Source organism: Astatotilapia calliptera, chromosome 8 (genome assembly GCF_964374335.1).
Source record: "Astatotilapia calliptera chromosome 8, fAstCal68.1, whole genome shotgun sequence".
In the NCBI taxonomy this organism is placed as follows: Eukaryota; Metazoa; Chordata; class Actinopteri; order Cichliformes; family Cichlidae; genus Astatotilapia; species Astatotilapia calliptera.
The window spans coordinates 28628297-28650843 of NC_137429.1; the positions used below are offsets into that span (position 1 = coordinate 28628297).

The 22547-nt window shown below is 42.3% G+C and overlaps 1 protein-coding gene across 8 annotated transcripts in view; it reads right to left on the minus strand.

Annotated features, from left to right (window-relative positions):
- LOC113027774 (rho GTPase-activating protein 23-like) overlaps nt 1-22547 on the minus strand; it is a 74107-nt gene that overhangs the window by 25736 nt on the left and 25824 nt on the right. For 3 of the 8 annotated variants that reach the window (XM_026177572.2, XM_026177574.2, XM_026177573.2), the window contains exons 1-6: nt 21143-22373; nt 7126-7317; nt 6161-6191; nt 5557-5649; nt 236-314; nt 77-137 (exon numbers count right to left, since the gene is read on the minus strand). In XM_026177572.2, the coding sequence (XP_026033357.2) occupies nt 77-137; nt 236-314; nt 5557-5649; nt 6161-6191; nt 7126-7317; nt 21143-21358 (672 nt within the window). In that variant the 5' untranslated portion in view covers nt 21359-22373. Of the gene's footprint in view, nt 1-76; nt 138-235; nt 315-5556; nt 5650-6160; nt 6192-7125; nt 7318-21142; nt 22374-22547 lie in introns of those variants that run through there. The other 5 variants (XM_026177569.2, XM_026177567.2, XM_026177571.2 and 2 more) reach the window with 3 other exon arrangements.

Here is a 22547-nt window from a genome sequence, read left to right on the forward strand (position 1 = left end):
CTAGCTCACTGATGGTTACACAAGTCACAAGGGAAAAGAAGAGAAGAAGAGAATATTAAAGAAAGACTATACTCACACTTACCAACTGCAACACATCCTCATCTTTTGGCATAATAGAGAGCTCCAGAATGTTTTCACTACAAAAAAATAATAAATAATACCATAAAAATGAGTCTAATCCTTGATAAAGAATTTAGATGTAATCAATGAGATGTAAAAAAAAAAAATCTCCAACCTGTTTTGGATGAGTGCTATAACCTGAGAGTAGGTTTTCCCCAGAATGCTCTGCCCATTCACCTTCACCAGTCTGTCCCCTGGAAGACACAAAGGCACACACACTAAGAGAGGAAAGGAAAAAAAAGTTGCATGCACAGGGTGTGTGGTTGGGTTACTAAAGGACCTAAAGTGTTCCCAGAAAATATCTCCCACACTATTAGACCACCAGCAGGCTGAACCATTAACATGAGGCAGGATAGATCGTTGCTTTCATGTTGTTTAAGCAAAATTCTCAGATCAGGCAACATTGTTGCAATCTTCTGTCGTCCAGTTATGGTGAGCTCATGCCAAAGCATCAACTCCCTGTTTGTAGCTGACAGGAATGGTGCACAGTGTGGTCTTCTGCTGCTGTAGTACATCTGCTTCAAGGTTTTGCACATTTCGAGATGCTCTTTTGCATACCTTGTTTTAACGAGTGTTTATTTGAGTTACTGCAGTCCTAACATCTCAACCCAGTCTAGCCATTCACCACTTTTTCAAACATTGGCATTAAACTCTCTAGTTGTTGTGTGGGAACAGTTTCTGATTGTCAGCCGTTCAAATTTCAGCTAATGGTCTTGGCCGTATCTGCATGCCTATGTGCTGTGTTGTTGTTTTTACGTTAGCAATCAGTTGAACAGTGGCACTTGGCAAATGTCTTAGTAAGGCAAGGCAAGGCAAATTTATTTGTATAGCACAATTCAACAACAAGGTGATTCAAAGTGCTTTACAGAGACATTAGAAACAAAAACAAATAAAAAGCATGATTTAAAATTGATTAAAACAAGCAAACAAACTAACTAACTAAACACACACATTTCACACCTGTTCGCGCGATCTGAACCCTTATCGTAAGGGGAGCTACCAGTCCTTCTGTGGACGAGCTACTTTCTATTTTAAATTCCCTGAATTTAAAATACTCTCTAGACCCAGTTGGGGAGCTACCCAGAGCTCTAATCCCACACCTGAGGAGTGCTATATAGTAGTGTGTATATAGCACTCCTCTAGTCTTACTAACCACTCAAAGGGCTTTAGACTACATTTATTTGCATCAAATAGGTAAATCTATTGGTTCTTATATATAGCGCTTTGCTGCCTTCTACCTGAGCACTCAAAGCACTCTATCCAAGATGCCTCACTCACCCATTCATACAAAAACTATATTTCTATGATTAAGTGCTTTCTATCTATATTTCACACAGAGATTGTCATGGTCCCCGTGTCTGCCCAGCCGGCCCCGCATGTCTACATGTGTTTTGTATTCTTTCTCTCCCTCTCCCTCTCTCCTCTCTGCCTGAGCGGAGCTCACTGCGGGCTCCCGCCCTTGGCCCACACACCTGTTCGCGATTAGCCTGGAGTGAACAGCTTCCGTGGATTGAATACGCACACAACAGCCACATCTCTACCGCCACAGGCAAGTCTCCTTTTGAAGCGTCCCTGGGTTACCAGCTGCCTTTGCTGCCAGCGATCGAAGGTGAGCACACCATTCCCTCTGTGCAGGCTCACCTCCGTAGGTGCTGCCGTGCCTGGCATGCGACTCGGGCCGCTCTACTCCGCACAGCAGAACAGAACAAGGCTCTCGCTGACCGTCGGACAACAGGTATGGCTGTCGACTGGTTTTGTGCCATTACGGACCGAATCCAAGAAACTGTCACCCCAGTTTATTGGTCCTTTTCCCATAGACGCCATTGTCAATCCTGTGTCTGTCTGTCTCAAACTGCCGCGCAACATGTGGATTCATAATGTCTGTCATGTGTCCCAGGTCAAGCCGGTGCTCTCCAGCCCATTGTGCCCTCCAGCTCGTTGTGCCCTCCTTACAGGCCCCCGCCACCACCCCTGGCTCGTGGATGGCCAGCTGGTTTACAATATCATCTGCATCATGGACTCCTGACGCCGGGGTAGAGGTTTTCAGTACCTGGTGGATTGGGAGGGCTACCGGCTAGAGGAACGTTCCTGGGTGCCTCGGGCGGCTATCCTGGATAAGGATATGCTTCGGGACTTCCATCGCAGGCATCCAGGTAAGCCTGGTGGGTCGTCGGGAGGCTCCCGTTGAGGGGTGGGGTACTGTCATGGTCCCCGTGTCTGCCCAGCCGGCCCCGCAAGGCTACATGTGTTTTGTATTCTTTCTCTCCCTCTCCCTCTCTCTGCCTGGGCGGAGCTCACTGCGGGCTCCCGCCCTTGGCCCACACACCTGTTCGTGATTAGCTGTCATTACCTGTCCACTATTTGAGGCTGGGACGCAGATCCTCTCGTCGCTGGATGATTGTGTGAGACACGTTAGTGATCCTCTCAGCTCCTGTGAATCTTTGCTTAAGTGTTTTGTGACTTGTGAGTAATTTCCCTCTCCTGTGTGATAGTTTTCCTCCCCGGACTTGTGACCATCCTGCTGTGCAAACGTGTGTGATTTGGGCGTGAAGACGAGAACGAGTGTGAGAGAGCTTCCCCTTGGACCTTTGGAACCCTGGATTTCCCCCCTCACTGTATATATTCTGCACTGGTGTTATAAATAAACTGTGTTTGGAAACGTCAACCTGCTCTGTGCTTGAGTCCCTGCTATCGACCGTGACAGAGATGGATATATCAAAAAGCAACTTAAAAATATGTGGCATGCAGACTGGAGCAGGCAGGGACTGAAACACCAGCCTTCCACTCAGTAGATGACCTGCTTTGCCTCCTGAGCTACAGCCACCCAAATTTGGTAACTTTTGAACCCATTTATTCATTGATAGTGTGTTATTAGTCTCTGAACAAACTTTTTTAAGTCTTACTACTCTATATTGCGAAGACAGGTAAAGACAAGAAATTTCAATCTGTCCATTCATCCATTTTCTTCCACTTATCCAATTCAGTTTGATGAGTGGACTGCAGGCTATTCCAGCTGCCATAGTGTGAGAGGCGGGTATACCCTGGACAGGTTGCAAGTATTTGCAGAGCTAACATAGGAAGAATGACAACCATTCACATTCACACCTATTTGTAATTTAGACTCAGGAATTGACCTAATATCACTGACTGCACATCTTTGGACACTGTAGTTCTCTTTCTTTCTGTTCTTGACATTGTTCCAAATACAAAATTAACATATACATGATATGATAACATACACATATAGGTGTGAATCTGTCATAAAATTACATTGTTATATGTTATTATAATAATTCAGTTTTAGATTATACCATAATCTTTTAATAAGATTTATGACTATGCCAGTAAATTTTATCCATGTTGACATGTATGACCCCAGACAGGTCCAAGACTAAACAACTATTCAGATCGTTACTGAGAATAGATCTGAATAGTTTTATAGGCTAATGATCGTGTACTTCATTCTATTGTCAAAGCTAGTGGTGGGCTATTATCGCATATTTTGGCTGGCTGTATTAAGATTAGGGATGGGTATCAAAAACCGGTTCTTGTTGAGAACCGGTTCCCACTGTTTCAATTCCTTGGAATTGTTTGCCATTTTTGCAAACGATTCCCTTATCGATTTATTCATTCATTCATTTAAGGGAGGAAACACTACGAATATGCAAAAGCATTTGCTGACAAAACACGTGATGACCTTAAATGAATGTCATGTTTTTAATTCCGCTCCGGACTCGTGAATCTCAACCCAGCAGCAGCGGTAACGTTTGCACGTCCTCTCCCGTTAATGCGGCAGGTAAATAATCAACAACAGTGCATATTATGTTAGCGCGATCTGCCTTATTACAAACCTGCCATTACTGTGCATTTAGGTGACCATGATGAGACAGACAGAGTCTGGCTCAGATGCTGGCAGTTCTCGCTGCAGTCTACCGGTAGCGTCTCCTTTCAGGCCAGGATAGACGAATGTCACCGAGCAGAGACTCAGTTTGTGGTCAAAGGCTTGCACCCGTTTGCCACAGCAGATGCCCCCGATTTTCAGTAAGTGAATGTGTTTAATTGTAGGCAGGGACATTACTGGATATTCTTGTGTAGTTGCTACAGAATAATTTATGTTATACTTTGTTATTGCTACAGACGAATATTTATTTTATTATTTTACATTTACAATTTTTTTTCCTGGGGACCCTGTGACACCCCATTGAAGAGCCGTAGGCTGGATCTCTTAAGGATCTCTTAAGATCTCACTGTTGGGTTTGTAAGGCCATGTTACTCCTAAATTTCTACCTTGTTCAAAGAGAAGATATAAAAAAGTTGCCCCTAACCCTTAGTGTTCTCCTTTAAAAAAAAAAAAAAAAAAAAAAGAATCGATAAGAGAATCGATAAAGAATCGAATCGTTAAACAGAATCGAAAATGGAATCGGAATCGTGAAAATCTTATCAATACCCATCCCTAATTAAGATGTTGTAATTAGGGATGGGTATCGTCACTGATTTGATTGACTGATTAAATTCTGATTCACATTGTCCCGATTCGATTCAATTCAGTTCAATTCAATTCACTTCAATTTTGACTCAAACAGTTAGAAATATTATAATTATGATTATTTATCAGTACATATCCATAATTTTATATCTATGTAAGCAACAAAGCTGATGCTCATGAGACTTCATCAGAGGTCTTTGTCTCAAAGTAACTGACGATAAAACACAGAAAAACATGAAGGAGATTTTCCTGCTCTGTCTTTTTATAGCAAATAACCTTAAAAATATTCTGCAGTATATTGTGCATATGAACATTACCTGATGCTGCTGAAGTGAAGCAGAACTAAGGTACAAAGGTTTTATTAGAGACACAGCTAAGAGTTTTATAATTAGGTATAATTTGTAAAAGCTCAAATTTCTTCCGTACAGCAAGTATCCTTTGAATAGCAGAAATTTGAGGGTAATAACCAAGCACATAATGGAGGAAACAGAGATTTTTGATGGTAAACTAGTCTTGAAATAAACTGAGAGAGAGAGCTGTACAGGAAGTGTGATGGACTGATGACGATGTTCTTCTGCTGCTGGTTCAGTGAATTTTGGTCGGAGAGTGACGAAACCTGCAGCTTCAGAATCTGCGAGATGTCCCAGCGGCATGTCTGCGTATGTGCTGTTGGGTTGCGCTTTGTGTTTACATGTTTTTGCCGAATCCATTACCTGCTCTTTAATCATTTGCTGTTTTAGCTGCTTGGTGGTTGTTGAAATAGTTTTGTGAGCTTTAACCTGAGATTCCGGCATTTCTGGCAAAATACATTTATATTAGATTGGACAATCCAAAAACATAATGCCTCTAACCAAAGCTGTTACCGTCTGTTTTTAGGTAGCTGGAAATTTCACATTTTTAACCACAGAATGAAGTGTATAATTCATGTTGTGAAGATGCATGTTTCCTACCTGTACACAGTCCAGCTTGTTGGGCAGGACCATTTTCTTTCACACTCTTCACGAAGATCGTGTCCATTGGCTCCAACCAAGACCTCTGGCAACCTGGTTAAAGTACCATTAAAGCCCACAGTGTTATATCAGATCTAAGTAAATGTAAAAACAAACAAAATAAACCCGTATCCTCATTGTTTGTTGTTTGGGGAGCTGGTCTCCTAATAATTGGAAGGTTGGTGATTTGATCCTTGGCTGCCCCAGTCTGCATGTCAAGTATCCTTGGGCAAGACATTAACCCCTAGTTGCTCTCTAATGGATCACATGTGTGTGAATGTTGCACTTAAGCAGAGAAATACAATGTTGCAACTTCTATGAATGGGTGAATGAGGCATGCTGTATAAAGCGCTTTGAGTGCTCTGGGAGAGTACTAAAGCGCTATATAAGATCCAGTACATTTACCACATTACAAAACATAACACAATAGGGGCCCAAGGACATGTTGAGACACTTAGAAGTAATATTGATGTGATTCATTATATAAATCCGACCCCCTGTAAATGTGTAAACATTTGGAAAAAATGGGGGGTTGATTAAGTTAGCAGAAACAGCAAACACCTACCTTTTTCATTTCCATTTCCATTCTCTTCATCCTGTGAAAGAAACAGGGCAGGTGTTAAGATAAGAAAGACCACAGGGCACTGCTCCAGGTCTGGCTGCTGCTTCTCTGCCTCCATGGCATTCTGCCTGAGTTTCCCATAAACACACTCACACATTAACATGCTGCTTTCTGTCAGTTGGATTGGTGGTCTAATTGGTCCACGTCGGGCTTTTGATACTATGCTGAATTATTTGATTCTTGACCTTGGCACCTAAAGCCCTATGTAAATACACTGAGCCCTGCTGCTACACCACACAAAAATGGCTAAACAATAAAAAATGTTCTAAATAAATTACTACTACTACGACTACTACTACTAATAATAATAATGATAATAATAATAATGATGATGATAATAATAATAAACACTGATTTAGTATTTTAGGACAACTCCTCACTCCCCTTTTGCCACTTACCAAATGACATCATTAACATGATATTAATGATGTCTGTTAGTAGCTAAGAGAATGTCACTAGTCCTAATAAGCTAAAAAAAAAATCCCAAAACAAATATGATATATGATATAGGTATATGGGGTTGAGTTATTCAGATTCAGACTTTTTAAGTTTAGTTTTGATTCCAGAAAACAATCAGTGCAAGATAAGTTGCTTACCAGAATGTTCAATAGTTGTTCCACACCTCATAAGTTACCAAAGTTTTATTTAACAAAATTCGATTGACCCTGTGAGCTCAAATTACTGTCAGGAAACCCCAATCCTAAATAACCCTAGGCAATCAGAATACGGAGTGTTGGTTTTAATAACAATTCTAACATACATCAAAATATATTCACATTTTATTAATAACAAGTCAGTTTTGCCATTTTTCAAAATATGGCTTAGACCTCAGAGAGTTAATGTAATGCAGATTTCAAATACAAGAAAAGTTCAAAGTTCAAGTGCATCTAATGAAAGCAGTATTTTACCTTAAGGTTATTGAGGAAGGACTTTGGTGGGTAGACAATAAAATGCCGCAGAGTAAAGCCAAATCCCTGTGAGTTCTTCTGCAGAAAAATTGTCCGTGGGCCATGCCACAATACGCCCTCCACCTCGCTTGATGATAGTGGCCGACACCTGTTCTCATTGGATGACAATATGCCATCTCTCTTCTCTTTAGCCTATAGAGGAGATGGAATAAATGTTTAGATCAGTAAACATTGGCTTCTCTTTTTCTCTCAAAAGGAAATCAAGATGGATGAAATGTTACTGTGTGAACTTTGAAGTGATGTTTATCACAAGTATCATTTTCAGGCCACAGAGTTGAACACATTTAAGGAAGCGTGAGTTGGTGGATGCGGGTGGTTCAGTAACTGAGGACACTGCCTGATCTGACCATTATAAAATCCAACCAATTGCAGGATGCATCATATTTTTAACAAAGAAACTTTACCAGTGACCTCACATATGATTCCACTTTTTACTTCCTGCCAACAATGGAAGAGTTAAAAATATATACCTATAAATAAGTCTTTAAACAACAGGAACATATCAGGGCTTGTAAACACACATCTGGAAAATAAGATAAACAACTGACAAAGGAGGTAAAGGGTTCAGAAGGTGAACGGTTTTACGTTTTACATTCTACATTTCTCCAGGACTGTAGCCCAACATCAAATCAGTTCAAGCAGGCGATGCACTATGTGTACTACATGATGTTTAAAGTTCATAAGGATATCCTGCATGTAAACATGCCTGGCCACTAAAGGTAAAATACACATCATCATTTGATTGTTAGGTTTGGGGAAATGAGTGAGAGCATAGCACATCATCTGATGCAACGTCTATTTGGCAGAAAGTGTAACTGAATGTAGAGATACGTTTAGGTGATTACCAATGATTTCCATTTACTGCTAAACACATTGGAAAGGTCACATGGAAATTTTTCACAGAAGACAGTGATGGTGATGGCTATTAGATGGCGATTTTATTTAGTTTCATATAAGAACTGGAATGTAATAACTTTTATATGCATACTTTAAAAGCAATGCAACACTAGCACACTCTACAGCACTGAGCAGGTAGTTTCTGCTCAGGGCTTTCCATTGTTCACAGCCTTTCAGAACTCTGCCATGACAGAACAACAACAACAACAACAACAATAATAACTTTATTTGTATAGCACTTTTAAACACAAAAGCACTTCACAGTTTTAAAAAAAGCCACATACAGAAGTTAAGTAAACATGTTCAAACACGCATACAGTTGCAAACTATGACCAAAAATAAAAGGGAAAAGATTAAGGAAAGGTTAAGAACTGCTGAAAATTGGGTTTCGGCAGTCATTTTAAACAAATAACAGAGTCAGGCAAGCTGGTAACTGATCTCCTCTGATTGTAAAATTAGAGTGAGGGACAGTAAGAAAAGCCCTGGTTAGAGGATCAGAGAGGCTGGCTGCAGTGAAGGTCTCAGACGTTCTGCTGCTTAGCAGGGGCCTATCACTGTAGAGCTTTATCTCACTGGAAGTCAGTGAAGGAATCCGAGAATAGGTGTAAGGTATGCTATGAACCTGTAAACTTTAACACTAAAACTCCTGATTATTACTGGGTTGTAGTGGAGACACAGCTCTTGTTGGTGGCCATGACTATCAACATGAATATTCAATGGCTCAGTTTGATGCAGAAGCTGAAGTTTGTTACCTGCACACGTTTTAGGTCCATAGTGAACCTGCAGAGTAGTACAAATGGTCAAAAGTCTTTGAGTGATCTAAGCAAAGCAATTGCACTGGAACTTGTTCACAGATGGACAAAAAAAATCACCCATCTAAAAGACTGAATTTAAGTAATTCCAATCACTTCCATTGGCCACAGGTAATGTTCCCTCTAAGCTGCGCGCGTGCGCATTATGCGCACAGAAAATCTGCGTTGCGCACAAAAAAAAAAAAAAAAAAAAAAAAATCTAACCTGAATTGAAATTAAAATTAATACTTTAACAATCCTGTTTTGCAGTGTGAGTCAGTGACTGGCTGCTCCTGTATAGGATTAGAACGATGCCACCTTATCCCATAGTCCAGCCAATAATGCGATTCACATTCGTATATACGCAGCTAATCCACGTCGTTGACAGGCTATGACAGCGTCCTTATGTGCCGACACTGGTGTTTTAGCGAGCAAAGCGGCTGATGTGGAGTGAAGCCACGTTAATGACAACGTGTACAACCATTGGAGATGTGAGCAGGACAGACGGAACAACTGACGGACAAAGTGTGGACTTTATACCAGTTTTTAAATTGTGTTGATCGGCCACGTAAAACCAGAGTTATGATAAAATATCTGCAATGTTTGTTTTTCTTCCTGAATACTATTGTTGATTATATTTACTGGAAGAAGAAACAGCAAAGGAAAGGAAAGCACTCTCCGCCTGTGAGCAAAAACAGCCTCCCTCCCCCAGCCTTTCCTATTGGTCGAAGAATGTACCATGTCGACCAATGCCATGTTGATATGGCAACATGGCATTTAGTTGTTTAGGAAGGGGGAACGTGGCGGTGTTTTGAGATGTGAGCACAAATCTTGTGTAGTTAGTGTGTAGTTAGTGTGTAGTGTGGTCAATAGTTTTGTTGTGTGTCAGAACAATGAGGCGACTGCTGAATGTTACAGGTGTTACAGGAGTGATACATCTCCTGTTGTCAGGCCTGCAGGTATCAGGCTGTTCACTCCTTTATCTCATAGTGGACAGAAATTATTTTTTGGAGTGGCACAAATAATTTGTGTGGCATCAGATTTGATGCAGAACAGCTGATTGTTCTGTAAATAGTTTGAAATGTTTATTTTAAAAACCGCCTTGGCTGCATTTTTAGGTAAACAGCTGCAAAAAACTTTGTTGTTTGCATAACTCAGTTACTTGGTCATTATATACGGTATTTTGCAGACAGAGAGTTACAGGACTCTCTCCCAGACCACAGACTCAGACTCATAATACAAGTCAGAGCTTTATAAAAAAAAAAAGAAGTTGTTGGAGTTCAAGTTATTTTTACTTCCAATAGTGTTAACATACTACAAAGGTCATGAACAAGATTTTTTTTTAATTTTCATTGTAAGTGGGATAAAGCACTTAATTAAAAGTAGTCTAACATAAATGTAAATGCTGTAATTTGACTATTTTAATAAACCACGTGACTTGGATGGATTCGATGCTGGCGTGACCACGTCTGCTGTTGCTCACAGTGGTCCAAGTGTCCGCTCAGGGAGTTTGTGTGTTCGCTCAGACATATGAAAAATTAGAGGGAACATTAGCCACAGGTGTATAAAACAAAGCACCTGTGTAAACTGCTTCTACAAACATTTGTGGAATTCACTGAGCTCTCAGGATCTGCCACCTGTGCAACAAGTCTAATTGTGAAATTCCCTTGATAATAAATATTTCAAGTTGGGAATGACAGCAACTCACCCATTAATTCAATTCAATTTAATTTAATTCAATTCAATTTTATTTATATAGCGCCAAATCACAACAACAGTCGCCTCAAGGCGCTTTATATTGTACAGTAGATCGTACAATAACAGATACAGAGAAAAACCCAACAATCATATGACCCCCTATTAGCAAGCAGTTTTCCGACAGTGGGAAGGAAAAATTAAGAGGTGGGTGGTGGGTTTCCATGGCCGAACAGCTGCATCAAAGCCTTACATCACCAAACGCAATGCAAAGCGTCAGATACAGTGTTGTTGCCACATATTCTCTGGATTGACGAATCACACTTCCCTATCTGGCTATCCAATTAATACATATAATAATTTATTTTCACAAGTTAGGTTTGTCCCTTAGTTTCAGTGAAAGGAACTCTTAGCGCTTCAGCATAGCAAAACATTTTTGACAATTTCAGGCTCTCAACTTTGTGGGAACAGTTTGGTGATGGTCCCTTCCTGTTTCAACATGACTGCACACCAGTGCAAGTCCATAAAGACATGGAGTCCAGTCTGCAAACCAACAAAACACCTCTGGAATGAGCAGAGACTGTGACCCAGGACTTCTCATCCAAGATCAATGTTTGTCCTCACAAATACACTTCTTGAAAAATAGTAAAAAAGTACCATAAACATCGCTGCAAAGGGTGGTCCAACATCTCACTAAACTCTACACATTAAGAATGGGATCACTCAAGCTCATATGTGTGAAGGCAGATGAGTGAATACTAGTGCCTATCACTGAAACAGTGATAAAGACTGATCTTACTTGTGTTGTGCAAGCTTGTGTTCCTTAACTGGCCTTTAAACACCCACCAGGTCATTGGTAACCTACAGTTGTGGTCAGAAGTTTCCATACACTCATCATGGCCATGAATGTCATGGCAATTTTGGGCTTTTCTCCCTATGAGAAGATGTTGGAGGTGTTGAACCTAATTCAAGAAAACTGAGAGGGCGGTCCAAGCCCAGGCAAGAATAACATTTTATACATTCTGGACCTGAGTGAAAAGCTACACATGTTGGGGAGGTTAGTATGGAAGAATGTCAGCAGCGCCTGTACAACACAGGGACAAGGCTCAGACAATTTTTTCCGAGATAAAGTACTAGCATTTCTCCTTTCATCCAGCTCAAAATGACTTTTCAAGTGGCAAGGACCTTTGTCGTCACACGGCAAGGAGGGAATGTTGACTATGAAGTCAGCCCTTCACCTACGCCAGGTGGTTGTACGATGCTGTAGCCACTGGCTACTGTATGGTCCCACGCCAGGAAAGGCTCGGCTGCTAAATATAACTGTCCTCGAACAGTTTGTGGAGGGGCTCAAAAGTCACTGACCGATGAGCCTCGAAGTTGTCATGATCCTGGCCAAGTCTGGCTGACCCTGGCAGTGTGGCAGGGACATCCCCAACTTGGTTGGCTGCTACGGAGGATCGATCATGTCTCATCGTGTTTCTTGTCTAATCCTTTTTCATATGCTGTCTCTCCGCAGGTCCCAGTGGTTACAGTCACTGGGCCCTGCCCATCAGCAGTGCTGGAGGTGCGAGCAGGCGGGACACATTGGCCGAGAATGCCCTCTCATGGAGCTGTGACAGGTGTTCTGTGATGCTGGCCCTCCGACACGTTCCCCTGGTCCAGTAGAGAAGCACAGTACTCTGGTAAGGTGACAATGGGGTAAATTTTAGGCTATGCTGGACTCAAAATGTATGCAGATCCAGGTTCACCAAACCCTGGTTCATCCGGGGGCATGGTTGGAAGTGGAATGGGTGGAAGTCACTGGATTCAGGCCCTTCAATAGCAGAGGGGCAGAGTGTGGTGAAGACAGAGCCAATGCCACTCTCTCTCACTTTCTCTCCACTTTACACCATAGCCTCCTGTGAAAGTCCTTGACGCCCCACCCCCCACCTGTCACTTTCACTCACAACCAGGTTCAGAGAAAACTGAGAAGACTCCACTCAGGCAAGTCTGCTGGACCAGACGTGATGAATCCCTGCATCGTAAAGCCCTGTGCGCTCAGCTTTGTGGAATCTTTGATAAACTCTTCACGATGAGCCTGTGATTGCAGAGGGTCCCAGTGCTGTGAACACATCATGCCCTCATTCCTGTACTAAAGACACCCATCCCAGTGGCCACCAGGATTACAGACCTCTGGCGCTGACTTCCCACGTCATGAAGACCCTGGAAAGCCTTATCCTCAATCAGCTCTTATCCTCACATCAGGATCATCAGTTCGCTTACCAGTGCCACCTCGGAGTTGAGAACGCCATCATCTACCTGCTCAGTCACTTCTATGCCATTCTGGATAGGCCAGTGAGCACTGTGAGGGTAATGTTTTTCAACTTCCAGTGCATTTAATGCCATAAGGCGGACCCTCCTGGGTGATAAGCTGACAGCGATGAGATGGATGCCTGTCTAGTGTCCTGGATTATTGATTACCTGACAAGGAACACCACAATATATGCGTCTTCAGCATTGTGTCTCTGACAAGGTGATCAGAAATACCAAGGGACCACAAAGGACGTCTTTTCCCCTTTGTTATTCACCCTCTACACCATGGGCCTCGAACTCCAGGCCTCGAGGGCCAGTGTCCTTCAGGGTTTAGATGTGTCCTTGATCCAACACAGCTGATCTAAATGGCTAAATTACCTCCTCAACATGTCTTGAAGTTCTCCAGAGGCCTGGTAATGAACTAATCATTTGATTCAGGTGTGTTGACCCAGGGTGAGATCTAAAGCCAACAGGACACCGGCCCTCAAGGCCTGGAGTTCGAGGCCCCTGCTCTACATCATGGACTTCAGCCACTCGGCTACAGAGACCTGCCAGCTTCAGAAATTTTCTTATGACTGTGTGGTGGTTGGATGCATCAGTAAGGGTTATCAGATAGGGTACTGGGCTGTGGTGGACTCCTTTGTCAAGTGGTGCAAGCAGAGTCATCTGCAACTCAACGTGACAAAGACCAAGGAATTGATTGTGCACTTTGATTTTGGACCAGACAACCAGTGACTTTCAATCTAGGGGCTCAATGTGGACATTGTGGAGGGCTATACCTGACAGTACATACTGACAATAAACTGTACTGGTCTAAAAACACCACTCTACAGAAAGGGTCAGAGCTTCTCCTATTTTCTGTGGTTGCTTGGGTATTTTAATAGCTGTTGAATAATGCTGAGTCTGTTGTGGCCGGTGCAATCGGCTCGTTATAACCTGCTGATGGAGGTCCTGTTTGGCATGAACCTCATTGGGCCATTTCACCAGAGTGCACAAGGATATCACTTTGTATTAGTTCTGGTGGATTATGCAATGTGCTATCTCGAACCAGTGCTGCTGAAAAATATTTTTGCAAAGAGTGTCATGCAGGTGCTGTTTCAGGTCATTCAGCATCCCCAAAGAAATACTGACTGACCAGGGCACATTGTTCATGTCTTGTACTATAAAGGAGCTGTATGAGTTACGGTGAAGTCTATTCGGACCAGCATCTGAATAAAATTCTGAAAGAAATCAGAGTTTTATTCCACAAAGATGCCTGAAATGCACAGAGAGAGTCCTAATCCTGCGTCTGCATACGGTGCAGCTGTACCCCCAGACAGACGAAACAGCAGCTATTGCATCCTACCCATGTCCCAAGACCAAAAAGGAGGTGAGGTTCTTGGGGCTAGCTGGTTATTATTTATTAAAAATTCAGGTACAATACAGTAGAAAAAGACTGTCTGGCAATCAGGTGGGCGGTCAACTCTCTTTGCTATTACCTCCTGGGATGCCGATTCACTCTCTGTTCGGCTCTTGCCCTGCTGTAGTGGCTCTACCGCAGTGGGTTCAGGGAGAAGTGCTTAAGGGAGGCTGGCCAATGTGGCTGGTGGCCATTGTCTAATCATGCCTAAGACCTCGAAGGGGACAGGAACTGATAGTGGACAGCTGTGAATGAGCAGATATAGCAATTTGAACAGTCACCTCGAGATTCTTTACATTGTAAGGTAGAACCTACCCAACAATCATATGAACCCTTATGATCAATTGCTTTGTTGACAGTGGAAAGGAAAAACTTCTAACAGGAAGCAACTTCCAGCAGAACCAAGCTCAGGGAGGAATGGCCATCTGCTGAAACCAGTTGGGGGTTAGGGTAGGAATACAGGACAAAGACAGGTGGTCGAAGAGAGCCAGAGATTAATAATAACTAAGGATAAACTTAGAGTGATGTATAAACACATAGTGAGTGAAAAAGGTGAATGAAGAAACACTCGCTGCATCATGGGACGCCCCCAGCAGCGTAGACCAATTGCATTATAACTAAGGGTCACCTGATCCAACCCGAACTATGTGCTTTGCCAAAAAGGAAAGTCTTAAGCCTAATCTCAAAAGGAGAGAGGGTGTCTGTCTGCTGAAACCAAACTGGTAGCTGGTTTCACAGAAGATGGGCTGAATGGGAGGCTGAAGGCTCTGCCTCCCATTCTACTTTTAAATACCACTGACCTGGGGTCTGAGAGTGAAGTACTCTATTAGGGTGACACGGTACTATGAGGCCTTTAAGATAAAAAGGAGCCTGATTATTCGACCCGGGGCATTGTTGCAGGCATAGTGGGTAGAGGTCAGGTGTGTACATGGGGACATCCATTATTAAACCCCCCAAAATATGACTATCCAGAGTTGGGACCAGGAAGCAGAGTTGCAGTCTTACACGCCTTTCTGCAGCTTCTCTCCTCCTGCTACCCCCCAAAAAACCCATCTCCATAGAGACTGTGTCAGCTTCCAAAAAGACAAAAAACAAACTAAGAACCAGCAACAAACAACTTAAACATAAACAATTACAAAGAAAGAACAATACAGCATCCACATCTGAACCAAAGAGTAAAACAGTGAAATGTGGATTATTAAATATTAGGTCTCTCTCCTCCAAGTCTCTGTTAGTACATGACTTAATAATTGATCAACAAATTGATTTACTCTGCCTTACAGAAACCTGGTTGCAGCAGGATGATTATGTTAGTTTAAATGAATCAACACCCCCGAGTCATTCTAACTACCAGAAATCTCGAAGCACAGGCCGAGAGGGCGGTGTGGCAGCAATTTTTCACACCAGTCTATTAATTAATGAAAGACCAAGACAGACTTTTAATTCATTTGAAAGTCTGATGCTTAGCCTCGTCCACCCCAGCTGTGAAACTCAGAAACCAGTCTTACTTGTTATCATCTATCGTCCACCTGGGCCTTACAGAGTTTCTGTCTGATTTCTCAGACTTTATATCTAATTTAGTTCTGAGCTCAGATAAAATAATTATTGTGGCTGATTTTAACATCATGATGCTAAAAATGACAGCCTCAACATGGCATTTAATCTGTTATTAGACTCAATTGGTTTCTCTCAAAATGTAAAAGAACCCACCCACCACTTTAATCACACTCTAGATCTTGTTTTAACATATGGCATAGAAACTGAACATTTAACAGTGTTTCCTGAAAACCCTCTCCTGTCTGATCATTTCCTGATAACATTTACATTTACAATAATTAATTACACAGCGGTGGAGAGTAGACTTTATCAAAGTAGATGTCTTTCTGAAAACGCTGTAACTAAGTTTAAGAATATAATCCACCCACTGTTATCATCTTCAATGCCCTGTACCAACATAGAGCAGAGCAGCTATCTGAACGCTACTCCAACAGAGGTCGATCATCTTGTTAATAATTTTACCTCCTCACTACGTACAACTCTGGATACTGTAGCTCCGGTGAAAACTAAGGTCTCTAATCAGAAGTACCTGACTCCGTGGTATAATTCTCAAACACGTACCCTAAAGCAGATGACTCGTAATCTGGAGAGGAAATGGCGTGTCACAAATTTAGAGGATCATCATTTAGCCTGGAGAAATAGTTTGCTGCTTTATAAGAAAGCCCTCCGCAAAGCCAGAATATCTTACTATTCATCACTGATTGAAGAAAATAAGAACAACCCCAGGTTTGTCTTCAGCACTGTAGCCAGGCTGACAAAAAGTCAGAGCTCTTTTGAGCCAACCATCCCTTTAACGTTAACCAGTAATGACTTCATGAACTTCTTCACAAATAAAATTTTTATCATTAGAGAAAAAATTACCAATAATCATCCCACAGATGTAATATTATCTACAGCTACTCTTAGTACCATTGATGTTAAGTTAGACTCTTTTTCTCCAATTGATCTTTCTGAGTTAACTTCAATAATTACTTCCTCCAAACCATCAACGTGTCTTTTAGACCCCATTCCTACAAAACTGCTCAAAGAAGTACTGCCATTAATTAATTCTTCGATCTTAAATATGATCAACCTATCTCTAATAATCGGCTATGTACCACAGGCCTTCAAGCTGGCTGTAGTTAAACCTTTACTCAAAAAGAATCTCTAGACCCAGCAGTCTTAGCTAATTATAGGCCAATCTCCAACCTTCCTTTCATATCAAACATCCTTGAAAGAGTAGTTGTCAAACAGCTAACAGATCATCTGCAGAGGAATGGTTTATTTGAAGAGTTTCAGTCAGGTTTCAGAGCTCATCACAGCACAGAAACAGCTTTAGTGAAGGTTACAAATGATCTTCTTATGGCCTCTGACAGTGGACTCATCTCTGTGCTTGTCCTGCTAGACCTCAGTGCAGCGTTCGATACTGTCGACCATAATATCCTATTAGAGCGATTAGAACATGCTGTAGGTATTACAGGTACTGCACTGCAGTGGTTTGTATCATATCTATCTAATAGACTCCAGTTTGTGCATGTAAATGGAGAGTCCTCTTCACACACTGAGGTTAATTATGGAGTTCCACAGGGTTCAGTGCTAGGACCAATTCTGTTTACATTATACATGCTTCCCTTAGGCAGCATCATTAGAAGACATAGCATACATTTACACTGCTATGCAGATGACACCCAGCTCTATCTGTCCATGAAGCCAGATAACACACACCAATGAGTTAAACTGCAGGAATGTCTTAAAGACATAAAGACCTGGATGGCCGCTAACTTTCTGCTTCTTAATTCAGATCAAACTGAGGTTATTGTACTCGGCCCTGAAAATCTTAGAAACATGGTATCTAACCAGATTCTTACTCTGGATGGCATTACCTTGGCCTCCAGTAACGCTGTGAGGAACCTTGGAGTCATTTTTGACCAGGACATGTCCTTCAATGCACATATTAAACAAATATGTAAGACTGCTTTCTTCCATTTGTGCAACATCTCTAAAATTAGAAATATCCTGTCTCAGAGTGACGCTAATTTATTACTTCCAGGCTGGACGACTGTAATTCATTATTATCAGGATGTCCAAAAAACTCACTGAAAAGCCTTCAGCTAATCCAAAATGCTGCAGCAAGAGTCCTGACAGGGACTAGAAAGAGAGAGCAGATTTCTCCTATATTGGCTTCCCTTCATTGGCTTCCTGTTAAATCCAGAATTGAATTCAAAATCCTGCTCCTCACATACAAGATCTTGAATAATCAGGCCACATCTTATCGTAATGAACTTGTAGTACCATATCACCCTATTAGAGCACTTCGCTCTCGCTCTGCAGGCCTACTTGTTGTTCCTAGAGTATTTAAAAGTAGAATGGGAGGCAGAGCCTTCAGTTTTCAGGCCCCTCTTCTGTGGAACCAGCTTCCAGTTTGGGTTCAGGAGACAGACACTATCTCTACTTTCAAGATTAGGCTTCAAACTTTCCTTTTTGCTAAAGCATATAGTTAGGGCTGGACCAGGTGACCCTGAATCCTCCCTTAGTTATGCTGCAATAGACGTAGGCGGCCGGGGGATTCCCATGATGCATTGAGTTTTTCCTTTCCAGTCACCTTTCTCACTCACTATGTATTAACAGACCTCTCTGCATTGAATCATATCTGTTATTAACCTCTGTCTCTCTTCCACAGCATGTCTTTATCCTGTCTTCCTTCTCTCACCCCAACCGGTCGCAGCAGATGGCCCCGCCCCTCCCTGAGCCTGGTTCTGCCGGAGGTTTCTTCCTGTTAAAAGTGAGTTTTTCCTCCCCACTGTCGCCAAAGTGCTTGCTCATAGGGGGTCATATGATTGTTGGGTTTTTCTCTGTATCTATGAAGCGCCTTGAGGCGACTTTTGTTGTGATTTGGCGCTATATAAATAAAATTGAATTGAATTGAATTGAATATCCCATAGTGCTCCTGCAAATTAAATACAAGGGCAAAACGCATAGAGTAAAGGCTGCAGTTAGCCCGTGCCTGACGCATTCCTTAATTCTGGGGACAGATTGACTGGGGTTTAGTAACCTGTTGGGGCAGTGTGTGTCGGGATGTGTTCATGACCTTTAGCGGGGTGTGGTGTCTGCGCTGTGCTCAGCGGTGGACACGGGGGCATCTGATGGTGACTTTGGGGAGGAGGAGGTGGCAGGGCCTTGTGAGGCCCCGCCGACTCCAGTGATTCATTCCACTAAAGATTTTCCGCAAGAGCTGTTGACACCCTTTGCTCAGGGTTAGGGGTTAGGGACTGAGTGATAAAAACTGATGGTCACTTGGTGCGCCCTGATGCAGCGTGGACCTACCCGCATTTTGTGTTGATTAAAGACAGGCTGCATCTGTGTGATCTGCTTGGTGCCTGATTTTACAGGCTGGGCATCTGAGCGGATGTGCACCGATAGTGCGCTTCCTGCTCAGAGTGACAGCTGGTTAACCAGCAGGCCTTTCCAAAAGTGCCTTTGCGCCTACTACTATTAATGGAGGTTCTGTTTGAATGCATTGGCATGGACCTCATCGGGTCATTTAACTGGAGTGCACACAGATATAGCTTTGTATTAGTTCTGGTGGATTATGCAACGCAATATTCCACGGCAGTGCTGTTGTGCACCATTTCTGCAAAGTGTGTGGCGCAGGCACTGTTTCACGTCATCTCCTAAGTCAGTATCCCAAAAGCGAAACTGACTGACCAGGGCACGTTGTTCATGTCTTGGACACTAAAGGGCTGTATGAATTACTGGGCATTAAATCTGTTTGGACCGGCGTCTACCACCCTCAAACTGACGGGCTGGTGGGGTGGCTGAAAAAGACTTTAAAATCCATGATCCGTAAGTTCATTCACGAGGATGAACGCAATTTGCTGCTTATCCCATGCCGTGGGTCGACAAACTCCTGGACCGGTTAGACACTGCTCGCTTTTTCACAACACTGGATTTAACCAAGGGCCACTGGCAGATTCCCTTGTCTGCAAAATCCAAGGAAAAAATGGCCTTATCCACTCCCAATTTGTCACACTGCCGTTTGGCTTGTTTGGAGCCCCAGTCAGTTTCTAGCGCCTCATGGACTGGGTGCTGCAGCCGAACGCTGCATGTCTGTTTAGATGACGTCATCATCAACAGTGACACCTGGGCGCCGCTTTGCAAATTATAAATATGGCATTCCGTTCTGCCATGATGGATCATTGGAGTCTAATTGCCAAATAAGTAAATTTCTATATCTCAATTATTTATGTCAAATTCTTCCAAATGATCTCTCCTTATTGCAATAGGTCAGGGCTGTTGATCTGCTAATAGGGTAATTTTTAATGCATTTAACAGGTGAGGTATTCCGTAGTAGTTTTTAAGAGATAGACACTAGGGAGTGTCTAGTGTCTACCAGTGTTTCCCAATTTAGATCCCATACCAGTGACAGAGCATCAAATTTAGGTTAATGCCCAATAACTCAACACAATCGGGGTGACCGTGGCTCAGGGGGTTGGGAAGCGTATCTGTAACCGGAAGGTCGCCGGTTTGATCCCCGGGCTCTCTGTCTTGGTCGTTGTGTCCTTGGGCAAGACACTTTACCCTACCACCTACTGGTGTTGGCCAGAGGGGCCGATGGCGCGATATGGCAGCCTGGCTTCTGTCAGTCTGCCCCAGGGCAGCTGTGGCTACAACTGTAGCTGCCTCCACCAGTGTGTGAATGTGAGAGTGAAGGAATAGTGGCATTGTAAAGCGCTTTGGGTGCCTTGAAAAGTGCTATATAAATCCATTATTATTATTAATTCCACAATTACTAGACATTTTGGGACAAATATGAGCTGGAACAGGTAAAACATTAAGTGTTCTGTTATAATATTTGCTTGATTCAGGTAGTAAAGCCATAATAGTCAGAACGGCTACTATGTGAGGTACATGGTCGAAACATGCTGACTCTACTAATGATGTAATATTGAAAGGCCAAAACCCTGTTGTTGGTGAGTTGATATCTACGTGATGGTATTGATGGTATTACATGGTATTGGAATGATGTCTACATGATCATTGGTCATCACCCCAAACCTCCCTTGAAACCTAATCCTGTTTTAGATTAAATGTTTTGGGTGCTAAATAACATGAGATGTTTGATGTTTGATTTTAAACTGTTATTTTAGAACTTATTTAAGCGTATTAGTAGCTATGGGACACTTTTTCTTCAAAAACATTGTTCTTAAACAATTTTGTACAGATAGCAAATGAAATCCAGCAGAAAGCGCTCCACATAGTGTGTCAAGTTTAAGATTGTCATGCACAAAACTAGTCCTTTAACCAATAAATCAAATTTGTTAATACTGCTTTAATCACAACTAATTACCCAAGACAAGCAACGGCGACGTATGACCCTCTGGTATGCACTTCTTCTTGTTGATGTGATGGGTGTTTGACAAGGGGAGGCATGAGGTAAAACATCCCTTAAAACAGCCAGCCAGATACAGCGAGGTTCGGCGTCGCTACAGTCAACCCCGACAGAGCACTGGAATCGCCACTTGTGGCCTGCTGGAGCTGGTGCTACACTCGACACCCTCAACATTAGAACTTCCACATTCAAACAAACATGTATTGTCTTTGTAGCAAACACATAAAAACACACCAAAGCTTCAGAATGTGAGACTGCGATTTGCGTTCATCTGTGCAAAGTCTCTACTTGCTGCATTGTGACCAGAATAGTAAGCTAAATTGGTGGTAAAAAAAAAACAAAAACAGTTCTACACAGTGTTAACTACTGAAGCAGCACCATCAGAACTGGCAAAGCACAAAGTCTGTAAGTCTACTCATCTGGTCATGTTTCAAAGGTCTTAAAGATCGATGTTCAAGCTATGCAGACGCAGTCCAAACTTCAAGTATAATATGGTGTTCACTTTTCTTCAATTTTCTCTTGAGCAAGTCCACAGTGTTCTTTTTTTTTGGTGATCAAAACAGGAAATATCACTTCTTCTTGCCCTCTATATCCTCTCATTTAGATATAACGTTCTTTGTATAAAAGAACATCAGTTCCAGGTTAATTCTAGTTGTAAAATAAGCTGGTACTTCTCTTCAATTTCAGCTCGTCCTCTTGAAAGCTTTCAAAGTAACTGTCCAAATGCAACACACTCAGTTCAGTGATGTAGTGGTTTGCTGTGTGTAGGTTGGCTTATATTCATCACTCATCTCTGGATTTCAGAAACGAGTCCATCTCAAATAAGTAATGCAAAAATCCCACGGTGCTTATAAGATATTCTCCTCTATTCTGGCACTAGAGCAGTATTGGTGTCTAAGTATAGTCTTCCCCCCTCTCCACTGTGCGTCTCTTTTCATTCTCTCTCTGCCTTGGGACTATTTGCTGACATGCCAGCTCTCTCTCTCTCTCTCTCTCTCTCTCTCTTCTCCTTCTTTTTCTCTTTCAGTCACATTCATCTCATTCTTTAGCTTAACAGTCCAGGCCACTGGTAGAGAAAAGAGAAATGCTATTCTCTCTCTCTCTCTCTTCCTGTCAGCTTCTCTTAAACTCACAACTGGCTAGCTGATATTGCTCTTCAGAACACATAAAATGTGGGTCTATTTTACATTACAATTATTATTAATTTATATGGGACAGAAAAATCATCAAAAAAAAGGTCAAGCAAAAACGACAAACATTCCCTGAGCGCAGAAATATGATTAGTTAGGATTGGTTGCTTTTTTCTAGGGTATTACATATACAGTGCTCCGCACACAGTGTCCTTTGAACATATAATATAACT